The 18,624-nt window shown below is 34.3% G+C and overlaps 2 protein-coding genes across 2 annotated transcripts in view; both read right to left on the bottom strand.

Annotated features, from left to right (window-relative positions):
* LOC126892013 (zinc finger protein 227-like) overlaps positions 1-18,624 on the bottom strand; it is a 100,112-nt gene that overhangs the window by 34,187 nt on the left and 47,301 nt on the right. The gene's annotated exons all lie outside the window — the stretch shown is intronic.
* Positions 6,276-17,270, bottom strand: LOC126892016 (zinc finger protein 664-like). Its single transcript, XM_050661434.1, has 2 exons — positions 16,978-17,270; positions 6,276-7,907 (listed from the first exon to the last, which is right to left on the bottom strand). Exons 1-2 carry the CDS (start codon positions 17,189-17,191, stop codon positions 6,763-6,765), a joined length of 1,359 nt encoding a protein of 452 aa, XP_050517391.1. The 5' UTR covers positions 17,192-17,270; the 3' UTR covers positions 6,276-6,762.

The raw sequence follows: 18,624 nt of genomic DNA on the forward strand, positions 1-18,624 counted from the left end.
CTGCCATAAGAATGCGATACATGTCCATTGTCAATAAAAAATCTCTAATAGTTTTCGATATATTGAAAAAAATCGATTTTCATTTTGTAACTTCAAAGGGCTGTAACTTTTTTTATGAGCACATTTGTACTAAAATAAGTTAGGTTCAATCGAACTATTTTTGACCACAGAATGTGTGGTATAATTTATGACCAATATTTTCGGGACACCCTGTATAATGCAATGATAGACTTTAAAATCCAAACTTAGTTGGTTAAGTCGACCCAACTAACAATGTAAAATGTACCTAAGCTCGTGCGTTAGAATTCAAGGAGAAAACTCCACGTTCTTTGACATTAATAATGGTCTAATAAGACGGAGACGCGCTCGCGTGTCTCCTCTTTATAAAAGGCAGTCTGAAAATTAAATATTAGAATGAATGGAACTATTTTTCATGTGAATGAAACTATTTAATAGGTTGATGCAAATTCTCGCATTCGCTGACTATATAGTGGGCAGAAGTATTAGAGACATGGTGAAGTGTTTTACAAGGTTTGCGGACGCGGTAAGTGAATTAGGACTTGTGGTAAACGAGGAAAAAACCAAATATATTTGTTGATTTCTAAAAACTCCCGAAATATTCAACAGAGAAGACAAATTAACAATCATACTTTTGAGAAAGTCAGGGAATTCACATATCTTGGATCGCTGGTAAAATCAATAAACACGACAAGCGACGAAATAAAAAGACGCATAGCAATAGCAAACAGAACTGTCCACGATCTCCACAAACATTTAAAAAATAAAAATATAAAACGTGCAGTAAAGCTCAATATATACAAGACCTTAATAAGACCGGTTTTCATATATGGGGCTGAAACGTGGACCTTATCTCAAAGTGATGAAAGACTTCTTGGTGTTTTCAAGAGAGAAAAATTCTTAGAAAGATTTTTGGGGCCGTGAATGAAAATGGGCTATGGCGTCGAAGATACAACTTTGCCCTGTATCAGTTATACACAGATCCAGACATTGTCAAATTCGTTAAAGTGCAGCGACTTAGATGGGCTGGGCACATTGCTAGCATGTCAGAACACGAATACGCTAAGAAATTAAAGTCTTCAAAACCAGACGACACAAGAAGTACTTAAGGGAGGACCACGAAGAAGATGGATTGATGATGTGGAAGATTTAAAGATTCTAGGGGTCAGAAGATGGAGGGAAGTTGCCAGGAATCGATAGGAGTGGCGACTTCTTTGCGAGCAGGCCAAATCCACAACGAATTGTCGAGCCACTTATGATGATGATGATGATGGATTTTTCCCAGTGTGGTCTATCAAATGTATGTTCAAAGCAGCTGCTCCACTAAACTGTTTAAAACAGACTTTGCACTGGTAAAACTTTTCTTCAGTATGCACTCTCAAATGTCTTTTCAACTTACATGTAGTACGAAACTGCTTAAAACAAATTTCACACTTATAAGGTTTTTCACCAGTGTGCACTCTCAAATGTCTTTTCAATTGACCTGCTTGACGAAATCGCTTAAAACAAATTTCACATTTATGAGGTTCTTCTCTAGTGTGCACTCTCAAATGTTCTTTCAAATGATCTGTTCGACGAAATTGTTTAAAACAAATCTCGCACTTGTACGGTTTTTCTCCAGTATGCACTCTCAAGTGTGTTTTCAAACTACTTGCTTTGCTAAATTGCTTAAAACAAATCTCGCACTTATAAGGTTTTTCTCCAGTATGTATTCTCAAATGCTGCTTGAAATGACCTGCTTGACTAAATTGCTTAAAACAAATCTCGCACTTGTAAGGGTTTTCACAAGTGTGCACTCTTAAATGTTCTTTCAAATGAAATGCGTTACTAAATGGCTTAAAACAAATCTCACACTTTTCAGGATTTTCTCCAGTGTGCACACCCAAATGAGTTTTCAAATTAGCCGCTTGACTAAATTGCTTAAAACAAATTTCACACTTATGAGGTTTTTCTCCAGTGTGCACTCTCAAATGACCTTTCAAATAATCTCCTCGACGAAATTGCTTAAAACAAATCTCGCACTTGTAACGTTTTTCTCCAGTGTGTAATCTCATATGTTGTTTTAGAGCAATAGCTCGACTAAATTGTTTAAAACAAATTTCACACTTATGAGGTTTTTCTCCAGTGTGCACTATCAAATGTGTTTTCAAATTACCTGCTACATTAAATTGCTTAAAACAAATCTCGCACTTGTATGGTTTTTCTCCAGTGTGGATTCTCGAATGTTTTTTCAAATTATTTGCTTGTCTAAACTGTTTAAAACAAACATTGCACTTAAAACGTCTTTGTCCAGTTGCAAGTTCCATAGTTTGATCTAATGGTTTTCCTTCATCGTGTCGACTCGTGTCATTTCCTTTGTGAGATGAATCTTCAATGAGTCTCTCCATAATTTCCGTTTTGTCTTCATCTTGGGGATAACCTAAAATACAAACCAACTACAATATAAATATTCAGGTATGGAAAAAAATATCTGACTATAGGGCATTAAGACAACGGGACGAACTAAGAAAAAATACAGTGCTCGCCAAAATTAACGCACAATTTGAAAAACCCTAATAAATCAAATAATTTTAATGTTTTGATTTTTGTGATATCTTATTGTTACCTCCGGTATATTGTAAAATTTACCAAAAAAAAACGGCAAAAAACGCTGAAGATTTTATCATTTTCTGCAAAAAAATTAAGAACATGCTAGTTGTGCTTCATTTTAATTCGAATTTAGTTGGGTGGGAATACGTTGAGCTGAACGTTTAAAGGCGTTTTTCAAGTTTATTAAGTGTTTTTTCCTTTGAAATGAACCACCAGCAGCAAGAAAATCGAAAGTTGTCAGAAAGTGACTATTAGAATCGTTACTCTTCGCGAAGAAGGATACAGTCAAGTAGAACTCGCTGAAAGTTTTAATGTCACTCGGTCAACCATTTCAAGAGTGTCAACACGTTTTTCTGTTACTGGAAGAAACTCAAGAAGACCCCGTCAAGGACGTAGAAGGGTTACAAATCCTAGCTAAGACCGATTTTTGACACTTCGTACACTAAGGCAAACTCTACAAAATGAATTTTTGGATCGTTATAACTTTAGAATCAGCCAAAATACGATAAGAAGAGCACTTGCTAAAAACGACCTACGCCCTGGAAGGGCACCCACTGGCCCATTATTCCCCAGACACCATAGAAAGCAAAAATTGCATTTTGCTCGTAAACATGTTTGGAATAATGACGATTGGGGAAGAATATTGTTCACCGATGAAGCCAGGTACTGTCTTTTTTGTGATGACATGGGGAACAGAGTGTACAAAACGCCTGGGGAATGCTACGCACAGTGAAGGCGGTTTCCGCTTACGGTTAAACCTCGCGGCGGCTAAGAATTGTGCAGCAATATGGTCAGGAGGTTGGAATTCCTGCCATGGATTGGCCTGCGAGCAGTCCTGACCTCAACCCAATAGAACATGTTTGGGAGATTATAGGTAGGCGACTACAATATCTGCCTAATGGACCAAACACATTAGATGAACTGTTTTTGTGGTTAGTTGAAATTTGGGATCAAATTGATCAAGAAGAAATAAAAACGGCAATACTCAGTATGAAAGATCGTTGTCAAGCATTAATAAATGCCAGACGAGGCAATATTCGCTACTAGTACTTTCTTGCACTTTAAAAATTGCAATTCCGTCATTTATTTATGATGTTAGTTTATTTAGATCATAAATGTTTATTTAGATCATATATGTTTGTCTAGAAGTTTAGATTTATGATGTTATATTGTTTATTTCAATACATTTTTTGTAGAAAAGAAAAGTTTTTTATTTTAGATGTTCTAAAAGCAAACTTAAAGCATAAAAGAACAAACAAAATTTTTTTCATTACAACTGAAATTATAATTTCAGAAGTATGCGTTAATTTTGGCGGGCAGTGTATTATATAGACTTGTATGTCCTAGAGCAGGGGTCGGCAACCAGCGGCCCGCGTGCCGCATGCGGCCCTTTGCAACTTTTTGTGCGGCCCCCCAAAGCACTAATACAATTTTAGGAAAAATCAACAAATTTATGAAAAATAATAAATTAAAGACAGAAACACAACAGACGATTAAGGACAGAAGTTGCATGGACCGAAATTCACCAGAATATAAGAAACTTAATAAGGCAATAAGAAAAAGAATAAGACAAGACAAGACATCAGGGACAACAACACCGAACAAATCGAAAATATTATAGAGAAAAACAAGAGTTTGAAAGTGTTAAAAACTCTAAATAAGTAGTAAAGACCGACAGAAATACACCAGAGAAAAGATAAAAATGGAATCACTAAAACGACAAAAATAATAAAAAATATTGTTGAAGATTACTATTTATACAGAATTATACCTACTCATTCAGTGTAGCAAAACCAGAAAACTACGGTATGGAAATATTAAATGTAGGATCTGAAATACTACCAAAATTACTAACGAGGAAGTTATAGATGTATTAAAACAGATGAAAAATGAATATACAGAGTGAGTTTTATGTATAGATCGCCTCAATTGTCTTAGAAACGGCTTCCACGATTTTTATAAATTTTGGTGTGTAAAGGTCTTGTGATACGGCCGATATTATGGTGGTATTTACATTGTTGGCAGATCTTCCGTTTTTCTGAAAATCTAATGAACTTTCTTATTTCAAATAGGACACCCTGCATATTTTTTGCGTTTTGAAGTCCTTAAAAAAGACTGATTATTTTTTATGTAATATTCCCCATACCGAAATGCAGCAATTTCGGAGTTATTGCTTCATTTATTTAACAAAAAATGTTCTTTAAAATCCTTCTCTAAAGTTGTAAACAATTTCATTCTGAAAACAACGAACATTTTGTACGTTTGAACGTTTTTAAGTTATAAACAATTTAATATTGAAAACAACGAAAAATTACGATTTTCAATGCTCAAAAACATAAATAAAAAACATTATTTTTGAAATCACGAAGAGCCTAAATTAAATTTGAAGCATTCTTCTATCAGCTCCCTATGAGAATTTTTGGCATGTTTTATTCAAAAATATTATTTTTTAAGAGTCTAAATTAATCGCTTATGAGGGAACTGGCGATCATGCTGCATTAACAATTAAAAAACAATCTTTTAAAATTAAATAAGCCCAAACTGCGTATAATAAGGTTTGAACTTGAATTTAGGTTGTAATTACAAAAGTAATATTTTTTACTTGGGATTTTGAGCCTTGATAACCGTCATTTTTCGTTTTTTCAGTATAAAAGTGTATAACTACTCAAAAACGATAGACTTTAGAGAAAAATTACAAGGACCTTTTTTATTTAAATTGATCCAAAGAACCTAAAAATAATGTCTGGTCGGGCCGAGAAAATTAATTTCTATAACTTGTTTTAAATTTTTTGTTAAATAAATATAGCAATAACGACGAAATTATGGCATTTAGGTATAGGGAATATTACATAAGAAAAATCAGAATTTCTTAAGGACTTCAAAACGCAAAAAATATACCGGGTGTCGTATTTCAAATAAGAAAGTTCATTAGATTTTCAGAAAAACGGAATCGTATCACAAGACCCTTACATACCAAAATTTATAAAAATCGTGGAAGCCGTTTCCGAGATACTTGAGGCGTTACATACATAAAACTCACTCTGTATAGATTAAAAAAACACAGGTCCATCGAATGAACTATGTGAGAAGGTGGAGGATGTAATTGGAAGAATTGCGCAAATGAAATGAAACTAGGTAGGACACGTGACATGACAAAACAACCAAATGTGGAAGAAAAACATTATAAAATGATGATAGAAAAGACACAACAATGACGGCTAGACGATATCAAAGCACAAGTGGGGGAGTAACTGGCACTAAATAATACAAAACAGAGAAGTGAAGAACTCATTGGAGGCCTTTGTCCAGGAGTGGATGCAAACAGATTGAAGAAGAAGAAGAAAAAGAAGAAGACTATTTAAGTTATATTTGAATATGCGGCCCGTATAAAAGCTTTTATTTTGAACATGGCCCGCTATCCGAAAAAGGTTGCCGACCCCTGTCCTAGAGAATAACATGTAACCACATGTTTGTGATAGACCCGTAAGCACTATGGACAGTCTTGTCTGTACATTGTTGCTGAAAGAAAGTTTATTCTTTAGATCGTCTGGGGAAATATTTCAACGATGTGATTTCAAGATTATAAAAGCTGGTTCATATCTTAGATCAATCCAACAATTTCTTTAATCCCAATTCATAAAAAATAAAATAATAAATTCTTAACGACATAAATTAAAACAATTTATTCTAAAAATAACAATTTTATAATCTTAATTAAAAAATTTTAAATCAAACTTGCAAAAAGTCCACCACTCTCAGCCAAGCGGTAGCCCAATCTGTTAATTGCCTTCGGGTATTCGACAACATTTCGGGTATCGGGCTTTGAAAGGCATGAATGATTTTTTGACGTAATTCGTCCAAATTTCTGACACGTTTATGCTCATGTCGGTAAATTTGTTATTTCACATAACTCCATACGAAAAAGTCCAAAGGTGCAAGATCAGGGGAGCGAGGTGGCATTTTTATGGTACCGTTGGTACTAATAACTCTATCTGGAAACGTAATGTTTAAAAAATCTAACAGCTCTCGTGCATTGTGAGCTGAAGAGCCGTCTTGCTGTAACCAAATTTCATCCATACTAATAGGTAATGCTCGAATTTTATATTCCTATAAAAATAAAAGATATATAATATTATAACCTATAAAAATTATAAGTTATTCTCCAGTGTGTAATTTCAAATGTGCTTTCAAAGAACCTGTTTGGGTAAACCGTTTAAAACAAATCTCGCACTGGTAAGGCTTTTCTCCAGTGTGCACTCTCAAATGTTCTTTCAAATAAGTTGATTGACTAAATTGCTTAAAACAAATCTCACACTTGTAAGGTTTTTCTCCAGTGTGTACTCTCAAATGTTCTTTCAAATGATCTGTTCGACGAAATTGTTTAAAACAAACCTCGCACTTGTAAGGTTTTTCTCCAGTGTGTACTCTCAAATGTTCTTTCAAATGATCTGTTCGACGAAATTGTTTAAAACAAACCTCGCACTTGTAAGGTTTTTCTCCAGTGTGCACTCTCAAATGTGTTTTCAAATTATTTGGTTCGCTAAATTGCTTAAAACAAATCTCGCACTTGTAAGGTTTTTCTCCAGTGTGCACTCTTAAATGTATTTTCCAATAATCTGCTTTACTAAATTGCTTAAAACAAATCTCGCACTTGTTAGGTTTTTCTCCAGTGTGTCCTCCCAAGTGGCATTTCAAACTGCTTGCTGTACTAAATTGCTTAAAACAAATGTCGCACTTGTAAGGTTTTTTTTCAGTGTGTACTCCCAAATGTTTCTTCAAACTGCCTGCTGTACTAAATTGCTTAAAACAAACCTCGCACTTGTACGGTTTTTCTCCAGTGTGTACTCTCAAATGTATTTTTAAATCATATGCCTGACTAAATTGCTTAAAACAAATTTCACAATTATGAGGTTTTTCTCCAGTGTGCATTCTCAAATGTGTATTCAAATTACTTTTGTCACCAAACTGCTTAAAACAAATTTCGCACTGGTAAGGCTTTTCTTCAGTGTGCACTCTCAAATGTTTTTTCAAATAACCTGGTTGACGAAACTGCTTAAAACAAATTTCACACTTATGAGGCTTTTCTCCAGTGTGGACTCTTGAATGTACTTTCAAATTAATTGCTTGGCTAAACTTTTTAAAACAATTTTCGCACTTGAAAGATCTTTGTCCAGTTGTGAGTTCCATATTTTGATTTAATGGTTTTCCTTCGTCGTTTCGACTCATATAATTTCCTTCATAAGATGAATGTTTAGGTAGTGTCTTCATAATTTCCAATTTGCTCTCCTCTTGGGGATAACCTAAAATACAAATCAACTACAATATAAATGAATCGGTCATTTTAAAAACGACATATATCCACTGAAGTACAGTATGCGGCAAAATAAACAGTACTGAAATGAATATTGAAATGTTTATGAATATTTATACAGGGTGTCCCGAAAGGATTGGCCATAAATTATACTACAGATTCTGGGGTCAAAAATAGGTTGATTTGAACCTCACTTACCTATATACAATAGTGCACACAAAAAAAGTTACAGCCCTTTGAAGTTACAAAATGAAAATCGATTTTTTTCGTATATCGAAAACTCTCAGAGATTTTTTATTGAAAATGGACATGTGGCATTTTATGGCAGCAACATCTTAAAATTTTATGGGGGTTTTGTTCCTTTAAACCCCTCCAAACTTTTGTGTAAGTTGCAATTAAATTATTATTGTGGCACCATTAGTTAAACACAATGTTTTTAAAACTTTTTGCCCTTAGTACTTTTTCGATAAGCCAGTGTTTATCGAGATATTTTGAATATTTGTTGAATCCACCACATATTTGTATATGGTTAAGTACGATTATAGAAACCTGTTATAATCTGAAAATTTATTTATAATTTACATTTTTAAGTATATTTTGGAAAAGAATCTACATCTCGATAAAAGGTGACTTATGAAAAAAGTGGTACCAAAACTAATGGTACCACAATAATAGTTTAATTGGAACGTACACAAACATTGGGAGGGTTTAAAGGAACAAAACTCCCATAAATTTTTTACGTAAATACATTGAAAAAGAAGCCGCATCTCGATAAAAACTGGATTATCGAAAAAATACTAGGAGGCAAAAAAGTTTTAAAAACGTTGTGTTTAACTAATGGTGCCACAATAATGAATTAATTGGAACGTACACAAAAGTTTGGGGGGGGGGGGTTTAAGGGAACAAAATCGCCATAAATTTTTTATGGAATGGACAAATTTCACTATAATTTTGTTTTAAGATGTTTTTGCCATAAGAATGATCATAGGCGTATCCAAAGGGGGGGTTTTGGGGGTTATAACCCCCCCCATTGGGATGGACTTTGAGCTCTATACGCTTAACACCATACCCCTCAGAGACCTTAGAGTAGTTGTAACCCCCCCTTTCCAGTAGTTGTAACCCCCTCCTTAGGATCATCCTGGTTACGCCTATGAGAATGATACATGTTCATTTTCAATAAAAAATCTCTAATAGTTTTCGGTATATTGAAAAAAAAATCGATTTTCATTTTGTAACTTCACAAGGGCTGTAACTTTTCTTATGAGCACATTTTTACTAAGGTAAGTTAGGTTCAATGAAACTATTTTTGACCCCAGAATATATGGTATAATTTATGACAAATCTTTTCGGGACACCCTGTATATCTAGTATACATGATATAGCTTTGCAAACATTATTCACGACGACGCACGTTCCCGATAAAACAGATGTTAAACATGCCCTCTGGCAAGTGGCGGATCTATGAGGAGGGAAAATGAGGAAATTTCCCCACCTAACAAGGTCCAAAATTAAAGAAGAAAATTGTTTTAACATAAAAATATATTAGCTGGCATGAAACTGAAACCACAGAAAGACCAATTCAGCCCAATAAACGCTAGTTAGGAAAATTAAGGAAACTTAATGCTTATAAGTCTTTTATGTAATCTGAGTTTATTTTTTTATGTCTTTTGTTTGGTTTTTTATTGAAAGTTACACCCTAAGGCAAATTTTCTCTCCCAAGGCAAACCTCCAGATCCGCCACTGCGTCTGGCACGAAAAAATCTTTAATTCTAGTCTCCAATTCCGAAATGGTAGACGGTGGATCTGTCTGACTCCTTCAGCAATTCCCATATGTACGCATCTGGTGGCGCTAGTTCTGGTGAGTGGCAACTCCCAAAATGATCGCACAGTATTCAAAGAGACTCCCTGGCAGTGTGACAAATTGTTCCATCCTGCTGAAACCATTGTTGATTTTAAGCTTGGACCGTTTTCGTGACCTGTTCCGTATGACCGAAAATAGTACTCCGCCATAAAAAATTTTTCTGCAAAACAGAACTATTCTGAAATACCTATTATTATCACGACCTTCACATAAGTTACAACTACGTTCGGAAACCATTCAGTACATTTCGGCACATGACACGTACACATTTGAGGCATACGAATTTCAGTACTGTTTAATTTGCCGCATAACGTATTTTTAAGAAAAACCTTTTTAAATGAAATGTATTGCACGGTTATGGCCTATGGTGCTGAAACTCTAACATTAACAACCGCATCTGCTAATAAACTCAACGTAAGATGGAAAGGTTGATGATTGGTGTGTCGTTGCGGGACCATATAACAAACGAAAAACTACGATTGAGAACAGGAGTCACAGATGTTGTTTATCAGGTGGCTAAACTTAAATGGAACTGGGCGGTCATGTGGTCCTTCTGACAGAGGGAAGATGGACAAAGAGGTTGCCCGAGTGGAGACAAAGAGCCCATAAAAGAAGTAGTGGAAGACCACCCACGCGATGGACGGACGATATAAAAAGAATGTCCACTAATTGGATTCTAAGCGCCCAGGACAGAAGACAGTGGACAGAAATAGGGGAGGCCTATATCCAGCAGCTGATGCAAATGGCTAATCGATAATGATGATTGTATGAGGGGTCAATTATTGTAGCTTGGTACTTACTTATATAATAATATATGCAACGCGTTCGGGGGTCGGATTAGTGTGATTTTTTTCACAAAATAGTAGAGGCTGGTACCAACTCCATCATCATCATCATCATTCTCTTTGCCTTATCTCTATGCGGGGTCGGCTTCCCTAATTGCATTTCTCCACACAATTCTATCTTGGATCATATCAATGTTACTCCCCTTTACCAACATGTCCTGCCTTATCGTCTCCCCCCAGGTCTTCTTTGGTCTTCCTCTCCTACTCCTTCCAGGAATCTGCACTTCAGCTATTCTTCGTATTGATATCGTGATTAACTTCTCGACGTTGAACATGACCAAACCATCTTAACCTATGCTCTCTCATTTTGGCATCAATTGGTGCCACACCTAGGCTACCCCTAATATACTCATTTCTAATTTTATCCTTCTTTGTCACTCCACTCATCCATCTAAGCATTCTCATTTCCGCCACATGCATTCGTTGTTCCTTTCTTTTTCACTGCCCAACATTCAGTTCCGTACATCATAGCCGGTCTTATGGCTGTTTTATAGAATTTCCCCTTCAGCTTCATTGGAATTTTTCTGTCACACAACACACCACTCGCTTCTTTCCACTTCATCTCTACATGCATCTCCATCTATTTCTCCATTACTCTGTAATACCGATCCTAGGTACTTAAAACTATGGCTTTTCACAATCATTTCACCATCCAAAGATACCATTTTATTTGTAGTAACTCCATCTTTAAATGAACATTCCAAATACTCTGTTTTTGTCCTACTAAGTTTTAAGCCTTTTTCCTCCAGAGCTTGTCTCCACTGTACCAGGCTGGTACCAACTCCATGAAAATGATATACCTAGTCATTTTTGATCAAATGTGGATATATGTAGTTTTTAAAATGACGGCTTCAAATATACAGTGAGATATACATTTGAGTTGGAATAAATTCATTTTCTCCAGAATGGTCTACTCTGGAGATAAATTCCGAAACAGGTCGATTTTTATTTTTAAATTATAATTTTTTGGCTTAATATATATCACACTAGTGACTTCATCCATCTGGGCGTAATGACGTAATCGATGATTTTTTAATGAGAATAGGGGTCGTGTGATAGCTTATTCGAAAAGTTATTCAATTGTCTATTCACTAATATAAACATTAATATATAATTATTTATACAGGGTGCCCAAAAAATCTTTTTTGAATTAAATTGATTGAGACAAAAAGAAGAATGTATGTAATTTATTTAATGCAAAATACATTTTACTGCTGTCAGAAAACAGAAAAAATGTTAATTTGAAAAATAAACATTGCTTTTCGCTTAAGGTACTAGTGCACTTTAGAAGACCAAAAATAATATTTTCTTTTCAATTTTTTTCTCAGAACCTTTATTAAAAATCAACATAAAACTTTTTAAATATTAATATCTAACTCCTAGAGAGTACAAAAAATATATCTTTTTTCATTTATGCACGTACGCTAATATTGTAGAGGGCGCAAAATTCGAGGCCTCGAAAAATGATGGCGGACAGTTAATCTCAGGATTGGGATATCTGAAACAAAAAAATCGTACTGAATTTGAAAGAGGAAGGTTTCTTACGTGACAATTTACCACAAATTGACCAAAAAATAAATATTTTTTAACCATGAAAATCTGAAGAAAAATGGGCGATTTTTTCACGAAATTTTTTCAAATTCCCGTAAAATCTTTTTTTTTGTTGCGGAATTTTTCACTAAAGGTGGTAAATTTTCACGTAAGAAACCTTCCTTTTTCAAATACCGTACGATTTTTTTGCTTCAGAGATCCCAATCCTGAGATTAACTGTCCGCTATCGGAACTACTTTTTTTTTGAGGCATCGACTTTGGCGCCCCCTACAATATTAGTGTACGTACATAAATGAAAAAAAAAATATATTTTTGTATTCTCTAAGAATTAGATATTAATGTGTAAAAAGTTTTATGTTTATCTTTAAGAAAGGTTCTGAGAAAAAAATCTTGAAAAAATGCTAATTTTTGGTCTTCTAAAGTGTACTAGTACCATAAATTAAATGTTAAAACTGTTAAGAGGTAGGTGGGTAGCAGCTTTAATGTTGAATTTAAATGAAAAACAATAATCGTCATGTTTATTAAAATATGCATAAAACATAATATGATGTACAAACAGGAAAAGTAGTTGGAATCGGCAAAAAATTTGAAACTTTATTGTTTATTTATAAAGCATTATGTAAACAATTAACGTAAATAGTGAAATTATGAATAGTTCATATAATTAGATACAATCTGTAAAAGTTTCAAGTTTCTTCATTGTAAAAACAAGAGAATTTAAGCATTTTCCGTTAAAATCGTTTTTTTATTTAAAAACTTAATAAACATAAAAAAATTTTATTGACTATTCATGTATTGTTCCCGCGAATGCATGTCTGCATGGGCAGGGGGGGCGTGCCCCCTCTAGCTTTTCGGGTGCTGTTAACTATATATGGTTATCCAAAGAATACAAAATATAATGTGAAACATCGTCATGTCTGCCCCCCCCCTTAAAATTTTTATATGAGCGCCCATGTATGTCTGCAAATTTTTAATCATTTCAATTGAAGAAAAGGCAGTCAAATTAACGTCCAAAGATTTGACCCAAACGATTGAACTAAAGAAAAACGTTTAATTAATTAATACGCCAAAACGAATTCTAATTTTTATTGTAGCACAAAACGTCTCTACCGATGGTTTTTCTGCCTAAAATGTTAACCCTAAAAATTGTCCCAAGCCACCTAAAAATTAAGTCCGCCATTTCAGTTCTCGTTATAGAGGGAGTCTCTCTCGTTCCATCCCTCCTTGTGGAGTATTGGGTGCTTATGAGTTACTTGGCCAAAAGTGTAAGAATGCTGTCTGGCTGGGACAGCGCATCTTCTTTTGTTTTTATTCTCTGGATAAATTGTGAACTAATTCCCTCCACTCTCTTCTATCTTTTGCTCTCTTGCTGACTTCGCCCCATCTTAGTCCAATTTTTTCGTGTTCTCTCATAGAGGGAGTCTACTGTATTTTAATCCACATATTAAACTTGTTAACATGGCTTATGTTTTTAAAGTTATACTTCTCTAGGCGCGATTGAGAGTAAAATTTCATAATACTGTGCGCATGCGCACACAGACATTATGGCGTTTAGTTCCTAATCTTTCAAATTATGTATCAGCGCAAATAAGCCATTAAAATAATATATTAGTATTTTTTAGTAAATGTATTATTTATTATAACTTTTGTGTCTTTGGATTTGTCTTCCTTAAGTGTAAAATAATAAAATATCTATTTTTATATTTCACTTGTCACCGTAATGTGTAATTATGTATATCCGAAACATCAATAACAGGCGCCTTGATAGCCTGGTTGGTAGAGCATTGGACCAGAAATCGAGAGATCGTGAGTTCAAATCCCGGACGATTCATACACTTTTTTTTGCATTGTTATGTTTTGGTTAATTTTTGGTAATTATTGTTAATGTTTTGTATTGTAACTGTTAAGTATATTTATTTCGTTGAAATTATATAATAGAAGTATAACTTCTTACGTGCGTACAAAGTACACACACATTCTTTTTTTTTCTGAACATACATATTATATAAAATAAAATTTAAAACTGAGTTTACTTGTTTGTTTTCTTACAAAAAGTTATAGATTAATAATACAGTGCTGGCAAAAAAAATCTTTACATTGCCAAATAAATCACCAAATTTGAAGATAATTTTGCGAGCGTTCTGTCTGCGGTTGGAGGAGAGGTTAGGGGAGGGTGATAGCGTACATGCGATGGCAATTATCTGTAGTTTATGGACCTCTTGGCTTATTTAGGGGATTCTGAGTGTTTGCACTGTAAACAGTTGGCTTTGTGCAGGTGGTCAGTGTTAAACTTTTTCTCATTTACTGCGTAAAATTTGAGATCATCAAATTCTAAATTGAACTTACAAATATGGGTCGAAAGAAACTCTCAAAAGATGAGAAGGGTCGTGCTTTAACATTACTGGAGAAAGGGGACTCTGTAATTACCGTAGCATGTGATATTGGTGCTTCAAGAGGGGCTATTTATCAACTGAAACGTTGGAGCCGAACATCAAGAACTATGAATAGTAAAATAAAATTCATTATTTCACTTATGTTTCATATTTCAAGGTACTGAAGAACTGATTGTGGGCGGAAGGAATTGATTTATTTTGTAAGAGACTTTGCAAGTCATCAAACTTCTTTTTAGAAGTGGATATTGATTCTCGATAGAGTAGAACCAAAGAATACTGATCCAAAGTGCATAGTTGCTTTCTTGATTTTCTATTTGTAAGTAAGACCGGTTGAAACTGAGTTTCTGTGTAAGAAGTTGTTTTAAAAAACCACACAAACAAAAAAGACCACACAGACAAAAGTGCACATTCGCCACTATTGCACATTGCACTACTATTTTTAAAGATAATAGATCAATGTTCAAATACGTGAAAGAACGGGGTAATTGGAGATTCGCCTGTGTTGATATAAAGTTTGCTTTACTTCCCAAAGAAGACAATTTAAGAACTGGCATTTTGTCGTTAATCAAAAGATTTGACAAATTCACAATACCCTAATCTAGTAATAAGGAAATTAAATAATTGTTTGCCGATATTGCACATAAAAGAAGACATATTTAGATGTCGGTTGATGGACCTAACTCAAAAACGTTGATTTTCGGGTTTCGCCACATTGTTCTCACTAGGCGATATATTTTATTGATAAAAAAATTATGCATGCAAGAACATTTAACGATTAGATCTAATTTAAAATTCAGTTTCATAGCCTGGAGTCTCATAATACCCCAGCTAGCCTATTATGTCATATAAAATGCATTCTAATAAAGTTGTAATAATGCGGGAATTCCAGAGATTTTATTGATTAGTACCGACTGTGAGTGTACTATAGTTTTATGTAAGGGTTTTACATGTTTAAATGGGGATTTCCCCATTGACATATATCCTTATATCCTTATATCAAAATATCCTTATTGGAAAAAGGACAATCTCAGTAAGACTAAAATGTATATTTTGGCACTAGGCAAGGAAAGAGGAATATGTTTTCAGGCGTTATAATAATAAGCAGATCCAAAAGATTAAATATGGCAGAAGTATTTCCAGAACTTTTGGATATTATATATTTGGATATTAAACAAATCAAAAATCAATAAATGTTTGACATCTGTCAATGGATTATACACATGATTTGTGTAATCATTTTTAATTTTATTTTGTTTTAACAAGCATCTGCACATTTTTTCTAAAGACACACTCCTTGTTAGTCATATCAATCATATTGCTTTTAATTTTATAAATGTCACTACACAAAATCAAGGATTTACACACTACAATAGTACTTACTGCATTTCTTCAGTTTCTTAACCAGTCCTATTTGCAAATATGGTGGAAAATATACTATGAGCATTAATTACAATCACGGTTACCCAACACATTACCATTTTGTAAAAATTAAACATCCTACAAGCAATATATTCCAATTATATAAACCAAAACAAATACCACGTGTGAATTTTTGTTTTGTTTGGCAATTATTCCAGAGTAGCCAACATTGATTTGACGTCAAGACTATCACGGTCCATTGCGTTACATAATACTTGAACACTCCCTTAACTGAGCTCAGAGTAGAACAAAAAAAAAATACAAGGGGGCGGTGCTATTTATGTTGTAGAGGCAAAGATAGAAAAACAAGTAAAATATGTGTCAAGTGTAATAATTTTGTATGCCTAGAACATGCGAAATCAGAGACAGTTTGTATACATTGTACAAAGAGGATGTCGTTGTTAGTTAGGTACTCTGTTAGTATCAATCAGTAGAATGTATTTTGGAGTAATAATAAATGTTCAATACTATAACAATAATGTGGTATTGTTACAATTTTTGTTCGTATAGGCATCGTTCACACATTATAAGAAGGGGGTCCGTTCATACCCCAGCCTGTCTTATGTGTAATATTTTGAGGCCCGTCCGATCAAGGTTAATAAATGCCTACGAAGAATTGTTCATATTTTCTGGCCTAACATCATCAGAAACAAAGATCTGCTACACTTTGCCAAATAAAAGAGGGTAGGTAGCAAATGAAACAAAGTCCACAAAGTGGGGTTGCATCAGTCACACACTCCGAAGAAATAGCTCCAGTAAGTATTGCAAAGGCTGCCCTAGAGTGAAATCCCCAAGGAAAAAACAAACTTGGAGAAGATCTATCATGGCGAGATAAGAGCCCAAGGAAAGGCTTGGAATAAGGTGAAGGCCTTAGTGCAAAATACAACTCCATGATGCGTTTTCACTGAAGATCTAGGCTCGACTTATCGAGTTTAAGAACCTTTTACACTACTTCTAAATAATGGAGGACTTAAAAATATGGTTACTAACCTTCTTCAGTTTTTTTATTTTCTTGATATTGTTTCATTTCAGTTTTTATTGGGCATTCCTTTACATCTAAATAATCGTATGTGTCATGTGAACTTTGACTATTTAATTCCTCCTTCATTTCATATTGAAAGCCACCCAAAAGAGCATCATCCAAGTTATTATATTCTATTTCTATTTTACACTTTTCTTCACTAATTTCTTGTTTTACTTCCATGTTATATTTTATTATCTTTTGACTTTCGGCTTTCGCCTCGGTATTTTTTGGTATTTGTATTTCTAACGAACTGTCAATGTCAATAGTGACAGTACAAGGAACTGTCAGTATTGAGAGTTACTTTTCTGTGACAAGCCTGACAGACTAATTTTGACAGTTCATAGTTCGAACAACAACAAGGTAGGATCATCGATATAAGGTTTGTTCCAACATGAACTTTTTAACGGTCCAGAAACCGTCACGAAACTTGTACCGTTTGTTGTGCGCATGTTCGTAATTGTATCGCCCTGTTATCGTTCCATGGAGGTTAATTTGGAAACCGATGTTGGAACGGTTATCTGACTGACTGATTTATCTATCTATCATATATTTGTCATTTTTGTTGGTGATAGCTTGTGCTTTTAGTCGATCAAAGGCTCAAAAAATTTAAAGAATTAAATCCTAGTGCGTAATTCAGTCCAACCAGCACATTATAGGTTTGTTCCAACACGACCGAGAACCATCACGAAACGGTAACGCTTCTGCGCAGTAAACAAAATCCGTTCCAACAAAAATAGGATCGTCCTTCCCACTGTTCCAACAAGAATTGTGATCTTTCGGTGACGGTTTCGTGATGACCATTTCAGTAATCGGGCAAATGTATAATGTGCTGGTTGGACTGACTTCCGCACTAGGATTTAATTCTTTAAAGTTTTTGAGCCTTTGATCGACTAAAAGCACACAAGCTGTCACCAACAAAAATGACAAATATATGATTACCGTCATGGGACGATAACTGGGCGATACAATTACGAACATGCGCACATCAAACGGTACAACCCAGGCAACCAAGTGACGTTATATAACGTTGACGAAACGTCAGTTTTTGGTTGAATATAACACGTGTTTGAACATTACGTCATATAGACGTCTTTTGTAGGTGATTTTAAATACGTAAGATTAATGACGTTAAAATTACGTTTAAAAAACGTTTTAATTTTAGACACCCTAAGTCTGACGTCACAAAATTGGGAGGAGCTTGCTTGTTTGTATTGACTCCAAACAATTTCGTTTAGGTATAACGCTAAATTTTCATAAGAAATTTCTCATTTATTGTTTACGCGGTTTGTGTTTTGTGAGATAAAATAAGACTTTTCATGTAGATATATAGTTGAAGAAACGTGTTAATTAAGAGATTTTTATGCGTTTGTGCTCAGTGAGTTAGTTTAATGCAGGAATTCTTCTTGACAACTATTTGAGGTTATGTTTATTTGTTTTTAATTAAGCGTTAAATGAAGATATTAAAACAGCGTTAAAATCCAGTACGCTGGATAATATGTTAATAAATTATTTATTAGTTTCATATATATGTTGTTTCAGTTTTGACACAGTAAGTAGGTATATATAACTAGTGAAAATTCTATAATGTGAGAGCTGGTACAATCATGCAGAAT

The sequence above is a fragment of the Diabrotica virgifera genome, chromosome 9 (genome assembly GCF_917563875.1).
Source record: "Diabrotica virgifera virgifera chromosome 9, PGI_DIABVI_V3a".
In the NCBI taxonomy this organism is placed as follows: Eukaryota; Metazoa; Arthropoda; class Insecta; order Coleoptera; family Chrysomelidae; genus Diabrotica; species Diabrotica virgifera.